The 15,391-nt window shown below is 46.2% G+C and overlaps 1 protein-coding gene and 1 long non-coding RNA gene across 10 annotated transcripts in view; one reads left to right on the top strand and one right to left on the bottom strand.

Moving 5' to 3' along the window:
- LOC128931529 (uncharacterized) overlaps positions 1–14,591 on the top strand; it is a 59,228-nt gene extending 44,637 nt beyond the window's left edge. Inside the window, exons 4-5 of one of the 2 annotated variants that reach the window (XR_008479954.2) lie at positions 845–1,697; positions 2,207–14,591. This is a non-coding gene — a long non-coding RNA (uncharacterized LOC128931529). Of the gene's footprint in view, positions 1–844 lie in introns of both variants that reach the window. The other variant, XR_013532783.1, reaches the window with a different exon arrangement.
- Positions 9,434–15,391, bottom strand: part of ENPP6 (ectonucleotide pyrophosphatase/phosphodiesterase 6) — a 179,693-nt gene continuing 173,735 nt past the window's right edge. For all 8 annotated transcript variants that reach the window (XM_078366188.1, XM_035292554.3, XM_035292553.3 and 5 more), the window contains one exon: positions 9,434–14,874. In XM_078366188.1, the coding sequence (XP_078222314.1) occupies positions 14,669–14,874 (206 nt within the window). In that variant the 3' untranslated portion in view covers positions 9,434–14,668. The remainder of the gene's footprint in view (positions 14,875–15,391) is intronic.

Below are 15,391 nucleotides of genomic sequence, written 5' to 3'. Positions count from 1 at the left end.
TGGGGTCATCTGAAAATAGCCTCGGGGACAGCTCAGTGGGGGATATGCCGAGATTATGTCCCAAGCAGTTCACAAACCAAGCCCCCGTTTCAACTTCCTGTCTCAGTCCATCTGTGCTGCTGCGACAGAACAGCTCCGCCTGGGTAATTGATAAATAAGAGAAATGTACTGCTCACAGATCCAGAGGCTGGGAAGTCAGGACAGAGGCATCAGCAAACTCAGTGTCTGTGGAGAGCCTGTTGCTCATAGATGGCGCCTTCTGTGAGTCCTCACGTGGCAGAAGAGGGTGAGGGCACTTGCTCGAGGCTCTCTTCTGATGCAGGAGGGAGCCTACATCACCCTCATGGTACAGGGTCCCTCCTCGTCATCGCAAGGAGAGGCCTCCTCACCTCCTTTTCTCTGGAGCTGCACCCCTGTCCTTTTTACCACTCTTCTGCGTCTGTGGGAGAGCAGGAGGTGCTCGGAACGCCCCCTCCTTCAAAGACAGGGTGGGGACTCAGCTCCTCGCGTGTCTGCTGACATTACCCTGGCCGGGCGTTCCAAAAAGCAGAACGTCAGGGGAGAAGGGAGAGGTGGAAACAAGGCTATTCCCACTTCCTGATGCTGCCGAAAGGTAATGAAAGGCAAATCTGACTCTGAAGGTGTGGGAAGAAAGGGCATGCTGAGTGGGACTCTTCCTCCTCCATGTGACAAGTCCGGGTGCTCAGGACTCAGTTCCTTTCTGTTGCCTCTTCTAAGGTGTAGGAAAAATGACCGTACAAGTGTGTACCAGAGATTTGTTGAAAAGCTGAATTAAGTGTGGTGAAGACAGAGCTAATTTATCTTTTCTTCTTTCTCCCCATAGCTCCACTTCCCTTAGTATATGGCTGAAGAGGGAGGCTATGGAAATGTGAGAAAGAAAACCCTGCCCTCTGGGTTTCACGTCACGCAGCCAGACACTTCTCCAATGCGGCTACTCTCTGCAGAACGTTTTCTGCATCCAACTTCTCCGACCCATCCCTGCTCCTAGGAGCGCTGTTCAGACTCGGGTGATCTTCTGACCAGACCATCCTAACCTTTTCTTCTTTATTTACTCATTCAGTCATTCATTCATTTATTCAACAGATAGTCATCAACTATCTTGTGGCAGACTTTGTTGGGTGTTGAAGGAGACCCCCCCTCCAAATGAAAAGATACTATCCCAGCTTCTGTTTTGTTTACAGACCAGTTAGAGAAAACTTGAGAGCAAATCATTACCATATAGTGTGAGTTGTTTCATAATAAGCAAGATGATGACAAGAACCTGAATGAGCATGAGCATGACAGAGCCTCTGAGAGCCGAAGGATAAGTGTGTGCTTCACAGAGTGGCCAGGGCATCCGGACATGAGGCCAGCGCAAGACAGTGAGGATGGCACAGCCATAGGCTCCTCTGTGAAGCTTGTCAGGGAGCATGGAGAGACGTAGGGGAAGCCAAGCCCCAGAAAGAAGTCGGAGACAGAATTTGGAATTTGAATCTATAGGGATGAGAGAAACAAGGGTGGCCTTGAAGCAGGTCCACAGCCTGCTGTTGCTGAGAGACAATTCTACAGGCTAGGCAAAGAGCTGACTGCAGCAGCACATCTGATAGAGCAAGGTCCTGAAGGAGGCAGCAGGGCGGAGGCTGGCAGGAGCACGGGTCGTTGAGCTTCTTGCCACCAGCTCCTCTGTGTGAAAGCAGGTGACTTCTTTCATTGCATGACTCCTATTTTCCCTGAAATGCTCTCTATGCATTGCCTGTTGCAACCAGAACATTTTGTCCCATAGAAATGAAATTTCAGTTTGCTCAAAAATGAAAGAATGTGGCCTTGTATGGTGGCTCACCTCTGTAATCCCAGTACTTAGTGTGACTGAGGCGAGTGGATCCCCTGAGGTCAGGGGTTTGAGACCAACCTGGCTTTTAGTAGAGATGGTGAAACGCTGTCTCTACTAAAATTACAGAAGTTCCCTAGGCATGGTGGTGGGCGCCTGTAATCTCAGCTACTTGGGAGGCTGAGACAGGAGAATTGCTTAAACTCAAGAGGCGGAGGTTGCAGTGAGCTGAGACCACCCTACTGCACTCTAGCCTAGGCAACAAGAGCAAAACTCCATCTCAAAAAAATAAACGAAAAGAAAGTGGAAGAATTCAATGATTGTAGAGTAAGTTCTGTGAGGAGAGTAAGTATATTTTTCTCTTCTGTGTATCCCCAGAAGACAGCACGGTACCCGGTGTGAAGGAGGAGTTCCACAGATTTTTTTGATGAGGCTGGACGCAGTGGGCTCATGCCGGTAATCCTAGCACTTTGGGAAGCTAAGGTGGGAGGATCCTCTGAGGCCAGGAGTTCAAGATCATCCTGGGAAACATAGCGAGACCCCATATTTACAAGAAATTTAAAAATTAGTTGGGCATGGTGGTGCACCTATAGTTCCAGCTACTCAGGAGGTTGCAGTGGGAGGATGGCTTGAACCCAGGAGCTGGAGGCTGTGGGTGACCTGTGATCACACCCCTGCACTCCAACCTCTGGGCAAGCGGTAGTTTGTGGCAGTTTGTTATGGCAGCCACGGCTTGCCAGCAACCACTAGAAGCTAGGAGGGGACAAGGCAACAGAGGGAGACCCTGACTCACAAAAATCTTTGATGAGCTGGATTGACTCCTAAACAGTTGGAAGGGTGTGTTAGTTTCCTGTGGCTGAGATAGAAAACTACCACAGCTGGGTAGCTTTAAGCCACAGAAATCAAGGTGCCACAGGGTCATGAGTCTTCTGAAGGCTCGACTGGAGACTCCCTCCTTGTCCCTTCCTAGCGTCTGGAGGTTGCTGGCAGCTGCACCGTCCCAGTCTCTGGTCTGTCACTTCCCTGCCTCCTTTGCTGGGTCTCTTAGTCACATTTCCCTCTCCTTATAAGGACACCAGTCATTGAATGAGGTCCCACCCGAATCCACTGTGACCTCATCTTAATTGGATTACGTCTACACAAACCCTATTTCCAAAGAAACTCACATTCACAAGTACCTTAGCAGGGGTAAGGATGTGAGCATATCTTTTCGTGGGGACAGAGCTTAGCCAACAAAGGGGGCTGTGTGTGCTCTTCCTCTGGGTCTAGAAATCTGAAACTTCTCTGGAGGGACTCCTTCTACGTGGGGAAGGTTGTTTCAGAGGCAGCTCCAGAACTTCAAATAATTATTACACAGTCAGCATGCCCTGTTCATGCCTTCCTCCAGTGTCTGAGGGCCTACTGTGTGCTGATGCTGCTTCAGGATCTGGATGTGGAGAGATGAGCAAGCCGGACCGCTCTGATCAAATACAATTGTTTGTGTTTTCAGCTTGCGAAGAACATAATGGACTCTTCTGGTAATTACATGATGAAAATATAGCTTTAAAAGAAAGGAAAATTTATCATTTTTATTTTTGTTAAGATATAAACTAAGAAGCATGCTTGGAGAAATGTCATCTCATAGGATCACGACTGATGGGCAAGGGCTTACAGCAAAACTGTGGAGCCCAGCTTGGAGTGCCCTGAATCCGAACACAGCAGGGCGACAAAAACAGCAGCAAGGACGGGAGGTCTGAGGTGGGGGAGGTGACGGGGAGCTGTGGGATGCTTCCTTCCGAGCCATGGCTTGCAGTGGCGCTGGGGGCTCTGACAGTGGGTCAGGCCAGAAGGGGTCGTTCAGAGCTGTCCTGGTGGCTGCTGGAACCACCAGAGTGATGGAGCTTATCCTGGTCCAGTGAGAGCCCTGGGTGTATGGGAAAGAAGCACGCTGGAGCGTGCATTCAGGGAACCGCCCCAGGACAGCTGTGTGTTGGCGCCTTCTTCCTTCCGTGGCTTTCCCGGTGGCCTCGGGTTGTCATCGCACCTTTCTTCCCCTCTGGCTCTGGCCTGAGCCTCCGTGTGCCTCACTGCCGGCCTCCTACCTCCTGCCTCCGACTTCAGTCCTCAGATTCTCAACAACTCGTCCCCCCTTTGTCCATGTTGAGAATGTGTGACAAATGGCCTCTGTTTGGCAGAGCTGGGACGGCCAACAGCTATGACTGGACCTCGGGACAGCTCCTCTGGCCAGGCGATGGCTGAAGGGTCCCAGACGATGATAGCAAGAGAAGAAGCTGTGTCCCGGCTTGGGTAGTCACCAGCCGTGAAGGCTAAAGGCTAAGATGCAACATGAAATAATGGACATAAATGTGGTTGTTTTGCGCAACCCCTTAGATAAGTGGGAGCCGCTCTACCTCTCCCTGTAGGTTTTTACTTGGTGATACACAGTGTATATATGAGAATGGAGGAAGGATCTTGAAGATCATGGTTCCCACACAAATTACAAGCACCGTTGCTAATATACGGTTACAGGAAAAGGTCTTACCCCATCTCTCAACCACCACCCGCCCTGGTATGAGGATTATGAGCCATCGTAACCTGCAGGTAGGGTTCAGTATTCACCAAAACGAGCGGCTGTCGTCCCGGCTGCTGCCTAGTGTACCATAGGCTCGTCTTTCCTACTGAGGCTATGAACAGGCTTTCCACCTCTAATCATTCCTGGGCAGGGTTCCATTAATACAGATCAGGCAACTATGAAACAAAAAGACTAGGTATTTTCCTTAAGCAATCAGAAGTAGCTTCACATTATTTTATGCCAGTGTGTGAGATTTACGAACATTGGTATACTGTATTTTAGATCCTTAATTCTAAGACATGAAAATGAACTAACGAAATCTACGTCCGGTGCATTTAAGTTCAGGATTCAGGGCAAAGTACTACAAGCGGCCAACCTAAACTTTTCACTGAAGGGCCGCAGAGGAATGCAGGTGTATGTGATGCGTCCGAAAGCCCTCAGTAAGACGCTTTACTCTACTAACCTTGAATTACTTTGGTCTGAGAAGCAGAGGTGCTCAGCCAATGCAGAAACACAGCACCGAATTAGCTGATCAGCTAGCCCATATGCCAACGTAAACTTTTCACCGAAGGGCCACAGAGGAATGCGGACGTATGTGATGTGTCCGACAGCCCTCAGTAAGACGCTTTACTCCACTAACCTTGAATTACTTTGGTGTGAGAAGCAGAGGTGCTCAGCCAATGCAGAAACACAGCACCGAATTAGCTGATCAGCTAGCCCATATGCCAACGTAAACTTTTCACCGAAGGGCCACAGAGGAATGCGGACGTATGTGATGTGTCCGACAGCCCTCAGTAAGACGCTTTACTCCACTAACCTTGAATTACTTTGGTGTGAGAAGCAGAGGTGCTCAGCCAATGCAGAAACACAGCATCGAATTTGATCAGCTAGCCCATATGCCCACGCAAAGCCCTTGTCCTTGCAGAGCCTGGAATGTGTCACCATGATGGCACTGTGGCCACATGGTAGTTCTCCAGGGCGAGCCTATAGTTCGTCCATAAACTGTGATCAGCTTCCACACCCACCAGCTTCCCGTCACTGTCCAGTCTGCTTTCGATTCTGCCTTCCCTGGATCCTTCATCGGCAGGTCTCACAGAACAGAGCTGCTTCTGGGCCTTACACCCTCTAGTGCTCTCAGCCAGGAACATGCATGGAGGTTCGTACTCCCAGAGCCAAAGAGGCTCCACGTGAAGCAGGCAGTGGGTGGGGAATCTGGTGCTCGTGCCCCTTTGTTTTCAGGGACATTCGCTGCCGTCGCGCCTCTGGCCTTTCTCCATTCTTCACACCCTTGTCTCCCCAGAAGAGGAGAAGTGATTTACCTTACTGAGGAGAAGGAGCCCTATCCTGCTTCTCTCTGAAGGGCCAGCTGTGCTCACACAGCTGATGGTGCTCCCTGCTCGTCTGTTCTTGGAGTCTTACAGTGCAGGGCCTTGGTGGGCAAGCCTGTGCAATTCACAGGGGCGGTATTATAAACCACATTCCCCAGAATCTGTCAGCTTTGCTGTAAGTAACTCTCCATCTGCCATACCCTGTGTCTACCTTGTGAGTTTTGAAATTAGGGTACAGGGATGTCAATTATTAGGGTCCCTGAGACCCTGACATTCTAAAAAGAGAGAAAACAAGCTAGTGTTCTGCTCCCAAAGAAGCTACGAGACAGAGAAGGAAAATGGATTTGCATATGTAGCTTGCAAAAAAACTTCATGCAAAATAAAATGTGCATGAATGTAAGGAAATAGAAATAAAGATATTTGTGAACCATAACATTGCCCAGTGCAAAAGGGAAATGAAAGTGAAGTAATTGAAGGGAAATGGATTAAATAAGAAGGTCAGAGTTTAGATTAAAATGCGGAAGCAGGGATTTTAAAAAGTGGAAGTGGGCTGAGTGTGGTGGCTCATGCCTGTAATCCCAGCATTTTGGGAGGCCGAGGCAGGTGGATCACCTGAGGTCAGGAGTTCAAGACCAGCCTGGCCAACATGGTGAAACCGCATCTCTACTGAAATTACAAAAATTAGCCGGGTGGGGGTCGCATACCTGTAATCCCAGCTACCTGGGAGGCTGAGGCAGAAGAATCGCTTGAACCTGGGAAGCAGAAACTATAGTGAGCCGAGATGGTGCCACTGCACTCCAGCCTGGGTGACAGAGCAAGACTCCATCTTAAAAAAAAAAAAAAAAAATTGAAAGTGGAGTGGGATGGAGGGGTGGGCAATAGGCTGGGAGTGAGGAATGCAGTAAAATGAATAGTCAGTCACTCATTCAACAGGCTGACGGGTCTGTGCACGCCAGGCTGGTTAACCTTGCTAAAAGTGTTAAATCAAGACCGTGGACAGTCACTAAAGGGTTTAGAACCAAGGAATGGGCTGGCGTGACTTGCATGTTAGAAAATCCCTTGGCTGGAAGAGAGGAGAACGAGCCAGAACCTTCGGATCTCCAGGAAGCCTGATGGGAGGTCACTGCGTAATGATGATAAGTGGAACTTCTAGTTGGGGTTCTGGGGAGATAGGGGCTTGTGGGGCTGTTACTGGCTTCTAGGGTGAAGCTATAAGGCTCTGGGAGAGCCTGGGTGAACTTGGGTGGTGAAGCTGGATAGAGATGGACTCAGGCTGGCCCAAGGATGGTGGTGGAAATGGGGCCTCAACACAGGCTCAGCTAAAAGATGGTGCAGAATCGTAAGGTAGGGTCCTCCCCAGTGCTTCCAGGGGATGGGAGCTGTTTTCAAGAACATTAGGGTTCACCTTCTGTAGAAGATATTTCTCCTTGAATTTACGGGATACTCATTTTAGTGTTACATACCCAGTATTGTGTAACCAGAAGTACAAAAATCAAATTTCTGAAGTAATTTGGATTTTTTTTAAACAAAGTAAGTGTTTTGGTCAACAGAATAATTTAAACATTTCTCTGAAAAGGAGACATGCTTTGCAACAAGTATTGTGGGAACAACTGGATATCCTCATGAAGAAGAATGAAGTCATGTCCTTCCCTCACGTCTGCTACAAAATTAACTCAAAGTAGATCACAGACCAAAACGTAAGAGTTCAAACGTTAACACTCTTCGAAGAAATTAAAGGAGTCAGTCTTCATAATCTGGGCTTGGGTAAAGCCTTCTTAGATGTTACACAAAAAGCACAGCTGACGAAAGAGAAAGCCAGCGTTGGACGTCATCAAAAGTTTAGACATTTTGTGCTTCAAAGGATGCCATCACAAAAGTGAAAAGAAAGCTCACAGAGTGGGAAAATATCTGCAAACCATGTGTCTGATGAGGGACTGGTATCCAGAATGTACAAAGAATGCTTAAAACTCAAACGACAAATAATCCAGTTAAAACATGGGAAAGTTCAAAGAGCTAAAAGCAGAGCTACCATTGGACTCAGCAATCCCGTGACTGGGTCACCGCTGGACTCGGCAGCCCCATGACTGGGTCACCGCTGGACTCGGCAGCCCCATGACTGGGTCACCGCTGGACTCGGCAGCCCCATGACTGGGTGTATAACCAGAGTGAAATGAATTATTCTACCACAAAGACACATACATGTGAATGTTCATTGCAGCACTGTTCACAATAGCACAGACATGGAATCAATCTAAATGCCCATCAGTGAGAGACTGAATAAGGAAATGTGGTACATACATCATGGAATGCTATGCAGCCACTGAAAAGAATGAGATCATGCCTTTTGCATGACGTGGAGCATGGAAGGAGCTGGAGGCTATTACCCTTAGCAAACCAAGGCAGGAACAGAAAACCAAACACTGCGCGTTCTCACTTACAAGTGGGAGCTCAGTGACGAGAGCACATGGATATGAAGAGGGGAAACACAGACTCTGGGGCCTTTCTGAGGGTGGAGAGTGGGAGGAGGGAGAGGATCAAGAAAAACAGCTAATGGGTACTGAGCTTGATACCTGGGTGACGAAACAAGCTGCACAGCCACCCCCCACCCCTGCCGACACGAATTCACCAGCAGAGCAAACGAAACCAAAAAAGGGAAATGATTTGAATAGACATTTCTCCAACAAAGATAGACAATTGCCCATAAGCACACGAGAAGATACTCAACCTGACTCACGACTGGGGAACTGCAAACAAACCCACCATGAAATACCACTTCACACTCACTAGGATGGCTAAGAAAGACAGATAATACCAAATGTTGGCAAGGATGTAGAGAAACTCGAACTCCCCTATGCTGTTTGTGGGAATGCAAAATGGGGAGCCAACTCGGAAAACAGTCTGTTAGCTCCTCGAAAGTTCAGCATAAAGTAATGGTAATTTGACCCAGAAGTTCCACTCCCAGTGGCATAGGCAACAGAAGTGAAAAGATGTTCACAAAATTGTGTTTATGAATGAAACACATGATGAAAATCTAAAAAGTGAGAAACACCAATGCATCAATAGATGAATGAATAAATACAATGAAGTAGATCCATACAGTGGATTCTTTGTAAATGAAAGGAATGGAATACTGACTCATGCTATAACCTTGAAACCCTTATGCTAAGTGAAAGAAGCCATCCTCAAAGGACAATATATTGTGTGATTCTGTTTTAGGAAATGTCCAGAGCAGGCACATCTGGAGAGCCAGAAAGTAGTTCCTTGGTTGCCTGGGGTGGCAGTGGGAGGAAATGGGAGTGATCGCCAGTGTACTAATGGGCTTGGGGTTTTTCTTTTTTTTTTTTGGAGTGATACAAATGTCCCCAAATTTGTGATAGTTTCACAACCCTGTGAATTTACTAAAAGCTGTTCAATTGTACACTTCAAATAGATGAAATTTATGGTGTGTGAACTCAATCTCAATATATTTTCTAAAAGTTAATATGCATAGTATATTTAAACTGTAATATCCTTCCCTCCCTCCTTCCCTCCTCTTTCCTTCTGTCCCTCCCTCCCTCCTGCTCCCTTCTCCCTCCCTCCTCCCCTCCCTCCCTTCCTTCCTTTCTTCCTTCCTTCCTTCCTCCTTCCATGCCTAATTTATAAGCCTGGGATAGAATATGTTTAGACCCATGAAATAAAGCATAATTATATTGTTAGTTGGGTAATAAGAAAACATAGCAAGCCAAAAAATGGAAAATTCATTTAATTTGAGAAACAGAGAGGATATCTGAGGTTTAAGCAAGTCTTAATAACATTTATTCAACACATATATATGGGACATGTATTAAACATCTGAGGTGCTGTACTAGGTGCTAATTTATGATTTCAGAGCAACACACAAGTGTATTTTCTAGAGCACACACCTGAGAGCAAGTTTCGAATGTTTTATAACCAGTCGATTGAGACTGCCTCCTTCCTTTTTTCTAGAAGTCATTTACAGTAGCTGACTTTGGTCTATCACAAATTGCCTACAAAGATAAAACCCACAATCACACTTGGAAATCTCTTGCTATTTACAGAAATGCAAAGCACTTTCTTAGAAAATTCATAATATAGCTGTGTGTGTTGAACAATTGAGTGTCTTGTAGCACCGTTGGGGACCTCACAGCCACAGGGAGTGCAGGACAAGCCGGGTCTGCCTTTTGTGGGTCCTCCCTCCACCACTGGGGCTGCAGATCTACTTTGGTTTAGGAGGGTTGGACACTTGACCTAAGTGAGGTTAGTGGCTGGTGTCGGCCTCATGGCCCCTAGAGATATGCGCTGATTGTGAAATGGCTCCCAGGAGACTCGGGTCTACAGGATCAGGTCAGAACCCACCTCTTCTCAGAGCAAACTCGAGCCTTAAGTCCACGTGACTTCAAAGTGCTGTCTCAGGACCACCTCAACCCCTCTGAACCTGCATCTCTAGAGGTGGGTCAGATGAGACTTTAAAGCCCATAAAGTTTGCAAACTACTGTCTTTGATGAACTCAGATCTGAGATGGACTCCCAAAGTTCCTTTAAAGGTTAAAAAAAAAAAAAAGACTAGAACCTTCGAATCCAGGACTGTTGTAGGATTCCCCTGGGCCTGATGTAGTTTATGCTTAGGGCTTCACAACTTAATTGAATTCAATTCCGGAGAGAAGGCATATGGACAGGGAAAGTGGCCGCTCATCTCAGCTTTTTATTATTATTATTATTCTTGCTTTAAGTTCTGGGATACATGTGCAGAATGCGCAGGTTTGTTACATAAGTATACATGTGCCATGGTGGTTTGCTCCACCTATCAATCCAGCATCTAGGTTTTAATCCCTGCGTGCACTAGGTATTTGTCCTAATGCTCTCCCTCCCCTGCCCCCCACCCCCTGACAGGCTTCCATGTGTGATGTTCCCCTCCCTGTGTCCATGTGTTCTCATTGTTCAACTCCCACTTATGAGTGAAAACTTGCGGTGTTTGGTTTTCCTGTGTTAGTTTGCTGCAAACGATGGCTTCTAGCTTCGTCCATGTCCCTGCAAAGAACATGATCTCATTCTTTTTTTAAGGTTGCGTAGTATTCCATGGTGTATATGTGCCACATTTTCTTTATCCAGTCTATCATTGATGGGCATTTGGGTTGGTTCCAAGCCTTTGACATTGTAAATGGTGCTGCAGTGAACATTCGTGTGCATGTGTCTTCATAGTAGAATGATTTATAGTCCTTTGGATATATACCCAGTAATGGGATTGCTGGGTCAAATGGTATTTCTGGTTCTAGATCCTTTAGGAATTGCCACACTGTCTTCCACAATGGTTGAACTAATTTACACTCCCACTAACAGTGTGAAAGTATTCCTATTTCTGCATAGCCTCGCCAGCATCTATCGTTTCCTGACTTTTTAGTAATGACTCAAAAGACCCCATATAGCCAAGACAATCCTAAGCAAAAAGAACAAAGCTGGAGGCATCTAACTGCAAACTATACTGCAAGGCTACAGTAACCAAAACAGCATGGTACTGGTACCAAAACAGGTATATACACCAATGGAACAGAAAAGAGACCTCAGAAACAACACCACACAAAGAGACCTCAGAAACAACACCACACATCTGCAACCATCTGATCTTCAACAAACCAGTCAAAAACATGCTATGGGGAAAAGATTCCCTACTTAAGAAATGGTACTGGGAAAGCTGGCTAGCCATATGCAGAAAACTGAAACTGGACCCCTTCCTTACGCCTTATACAAAAGTTAACTGGAGATGAATTAAATACTTAAATGTAAAACCCAAAACTATAAAAAAAACCTAGAAGAAAACCTAGGCAATACTATTCAGGACATAGGCATGGGCAAACACTTCATGACTAAAACACCGGAAGCAATGACAACAAAAGCCACAGTTGACAAATGGGATCTAATTAAACTAAAGAGCTTCTGCACAGCAAAGGAAACGATCATCAGAATAGTATCAGAATGGGAGAAAATTTCTGCAATCTATCTGTCTGACAAAGCTCTAATGTCAAAATCTACAAGGAACTTAAACAAATTTACAAGAAAAAAACACCCCATCCCATCAAAAAGTGGGTGAAGGATATGAACAGACACTTCTCAAAAGAAGACACTTATACAGTCAACAAACATATGAAAAAAAGTTCATCATCACTGATCATTAGAGAAATGCAGATCAAAACCACAATGAGATACCATCTCATGCCAGTCAGAATGACAATTACTAAAATTGAATTAAAGCCTCATCTTTAATCTGGGGCTCATTTTTTTTCATTTATCCTTGGTAGGTCAACCCAACTATCTTTGTCAGGGAATCAGCAGTGAATTCAAAAGGCAATCCAGGAAAAAACGTGTCTATACATATTCCTAGCAGATTTTACTCCTATGGAAAAAAACACATTTAGAGCAAGTGGATATTTTTCTAAGGAGAACAATGTAATTTGAAAACAAAAATGAAAGGGAACAAATTTTCACCACATAATTAAGCCATCAAAAATGTCCGCATTATTTTAAGCAAAAATCTTTTTCTTCCCCCTCAGTGTCTGAATTTTCTTTATTGTTTACCAGGATCCATGATTTTTTTTGTATCTTATTCTCATTCATTTATTCAGTTGAGCAATTACACTTTGTCAGAAAAATACCTAAAGTTTTATTATGTAACTTGCAGATTTTCAGGATGAGTGAAGCAGGAAAATGGCAGAAGAGTTCAGGAAAGACAAAAATGTAAGACTGTGTCTAAGTTTATGCCTCTCTCGAATTTGATGATCCACTATTCATTTAATCACCTGAATATCTCTTAGAGATTCTTCCTTCACAGTGGAGGAAAGTGGGCTCCCCTGAATTCATTGGAACACCATCCTTTAAGGAGAAAGAAACTTTGAACAGTAGATGTCTTTTTCAACAACTACTGCCGATGTTTGGAAAGTACTCATTTGTTTTCAACCAGATAACGAAGGCTGAGGAGCTGCCTTTCCAATTGATCCGATGGTTTGCTGGCACTTTTGAAACACATTACATAAATCCTTAGAAATCTTTTGTGGAGGCAAATTTAGTATTTTTAAGCAGTGATCCTTTGCTCTCACGATTCATGGCATGGAGACAGCCCCCAGCCTTCCTGAATCAGGGTGAATGTTGATATTCAGTTTTCAAGGTAACACACCATATAAGGCTTCTATTGTCCTGAGGAGATCTAATCTTCCCAGAGAAGATTGCCTTCTCTCGACAAAAAGAAGGCTCACTTGGAGCTGTACCTCATTTATTGCAAACATTTTTTTTGAGGGGGGATGGGGTCTTGCTTGTTGCCCAGGCTGGAGTGCAGTGGTGCAGTCACAGCTCACTGCAGCCTTGACCTCCTGGACTCAAGTGATCCTCCTGCTTCCGAGTCCCAAGTAGTTGAGACCACAGGCATGTGCCACCATGCCTGGCTAATTTTTTTAAAATCTTTTATGTTTTGTAGAGATGGGGGTTTCCCTGTGTTGCCCAGCTAGTCTGGAACTCCTGGCCTCAAGAGATCATCCCTCCTTGGCCTCCCAAAGTGTTGGGATTACAGGTGTGAGCCACCATGCCCAGCCAAAACCCATTTTTAATGCAATAAAAGCGTATGCATGTATATATGTATATACACACACGTATGTATATAGATATAAATGACTGATCATGTAAAAAGGCAGTTATCTCTTGTGTTACAGGTTCTACTATAGCAAACACAGATGACTAAGCTAAAAATATTTCAACTCAGCCTCCATGGCTCTTCTCAAGGGCATCAAAAGAACGTAGGTCTCGGAGGTGGCATTTTGGCCAAACTGTCTCCTAATCAAACAACCCGTTAGTTGGTCAGTGACTGAGATTCTGCTCCATTATGTTGGATTCTGCTCCATTCTTCACCCAGCACCATTTTCTGTTGTTGTTGAGCAAGCCATGTGCCCAGGACTGAGGTTTCGTGCATCACCCGTCAAGCAGCCGCCTGAGATCCTTGCTGATGCCTGCGCATTCTCATCAGCAAGCCATCCCTGTCGCAGCCCATAATGACATGTCAGGGATTACTCTTGTCTGCACCCTGTATTGGGAGCCACAGAGCGGCAGTGTCTGAGGAAGCCTTTGCCCAGGTGGAGGGCAGGCAGGCAGGCAGGCAGGCCATCCATCCCTCAGTCCATCATGCAGGGCCAGCTATGTGCCAGGCTTCATGCCACGATGTACCGTGTATGATCAGTCTCGCAGAAGCCTGTGTCCGTAAGAAGCTTCCCTGCTCCTCAAGGCAAGGGAGAAATTTTCGTGCACCCAGACTTTGGGAGGGGGACTCCTATATTTCACCCTGTTCTGTGAGTTCTCCAATCCTTAGTGATGTATTGAGTTTTGGATTGATTGGTAATCCATGCTAAGTTATGTCCTTTCTGGGACTCAGTATAAGATGAAAAAATTCCACCACCTGGGTCAGAAATAGACAGTAGCTTTCACTTTTGTCCAGACCTCCTTTTAGCTGGGATGGAAGGAACATTACAGGATCGTGGCCACAGACCCTGAGGATGGCTCCCAGGTGTGGACAGGGCACACACAAAGGCCTGGTCTGAGGAGCTGCTTTGTGCAAGATGGGACCGAGAGGGACCCAGAGCCACCTCTGTCTGCAGTACCCACTCCAAGCGTGGTTGCTGCCGGAGCAGACCCCTGCTCAGAGAGTTCGTCCCGAGCAATGTGAAAAGAAAGGAGAAAATGACATATAACGGAAGAAACGGAAAGCTAGGCTTTTCCTACCTTCTGGAAAAACAAAGTTTGTATCTTTTTTAACAAGTAGGAACTTTTATGCATAGAATTATCCAAGAGTAATAGATTTACAGTTTGCATGGCCTTGATTGTGTTAATGAAGCTATTATTCATACACAAAATGAAAATCATTCTGCTTTGGAGGCCTGCTTTGCAGATGGTATTTTTGGGGGGGGGGTGGGACAAGCAATACAATCAGTTATGCAAGCAGGAAGAGAAGAACCAGGGCCAGGGCGCAGTGGCTGGGCTGGGTGGGCGGGGTGGCGCCGGCGCTGCCCTTCAGCATGCACATCACCCTGGACCAGGACCCGTTGTTGGGCAGCGGGGCGATGCCCATCACATTGCACATAACGTTGTAGACGTCCACCGATCTGATGGGAGCGGCTCTGAAGTTGGACTTGAAATCTGAAAAAGAAAGGGAAAGAGAAGCTGTCATGGCAGCTCCAGGGCAGAGGCGGGCTGAGCGCAGTAAGGAAGAAGTATATTCAGGCTGCAGGTGACATGGAGATGGAATCAGCTCCATCAGTGGGGTATGGGCCTAGCGAGTGTGAACGTGGAGGAGTATCTGGAAGGCTGTAGGTTAGAAAGGAAATAGCTTTCTATGGCTCATGGAGATGAATTTCTTTAAAAGACCAGCAGCAGAGCCAGGCTTCAGGGCTCACACCTATAGTCTCAGCATATTGGGAGGCCGAGGAGGGAGGATTGCCTGAGCCCAGGAGTTTGAGAGCAGGGTGGATGAAAGAGAAAGACTCTCTAAAAAAAACATGTTTTAAACCAGGCATGGTGGTGTGCACCTGTAGTCCCAGCTACTCGGAGGGCTGAGGCAAGCAGATCACTTAGGCCCAGGAGTTCAAGGCTGCGGTGAGCCAAGATGGTGCTGCTATACTCCAACCTGGGCAAGAGAGTGAGATCCTGTCTCAAG

This window comes from Callithrix jacchus, chromosome 3 (genome assembly GCF_049354715.1).
Source record: "Callithrix jacchus isolate 240 chromosome 3, calJac240_pri, whole genome shotgun sequence".
In the NCBI taxonomy this organism is placed as follows: domain Eukaryota; kingdom Metazoa; phylum Chordata; class Mammalia; order Primates; family Cebidae; genus Callithrix; species Callithrix jacchus.
This window is presented reverse-complemented; position numbering and strand designations above follow the sequence as displayed.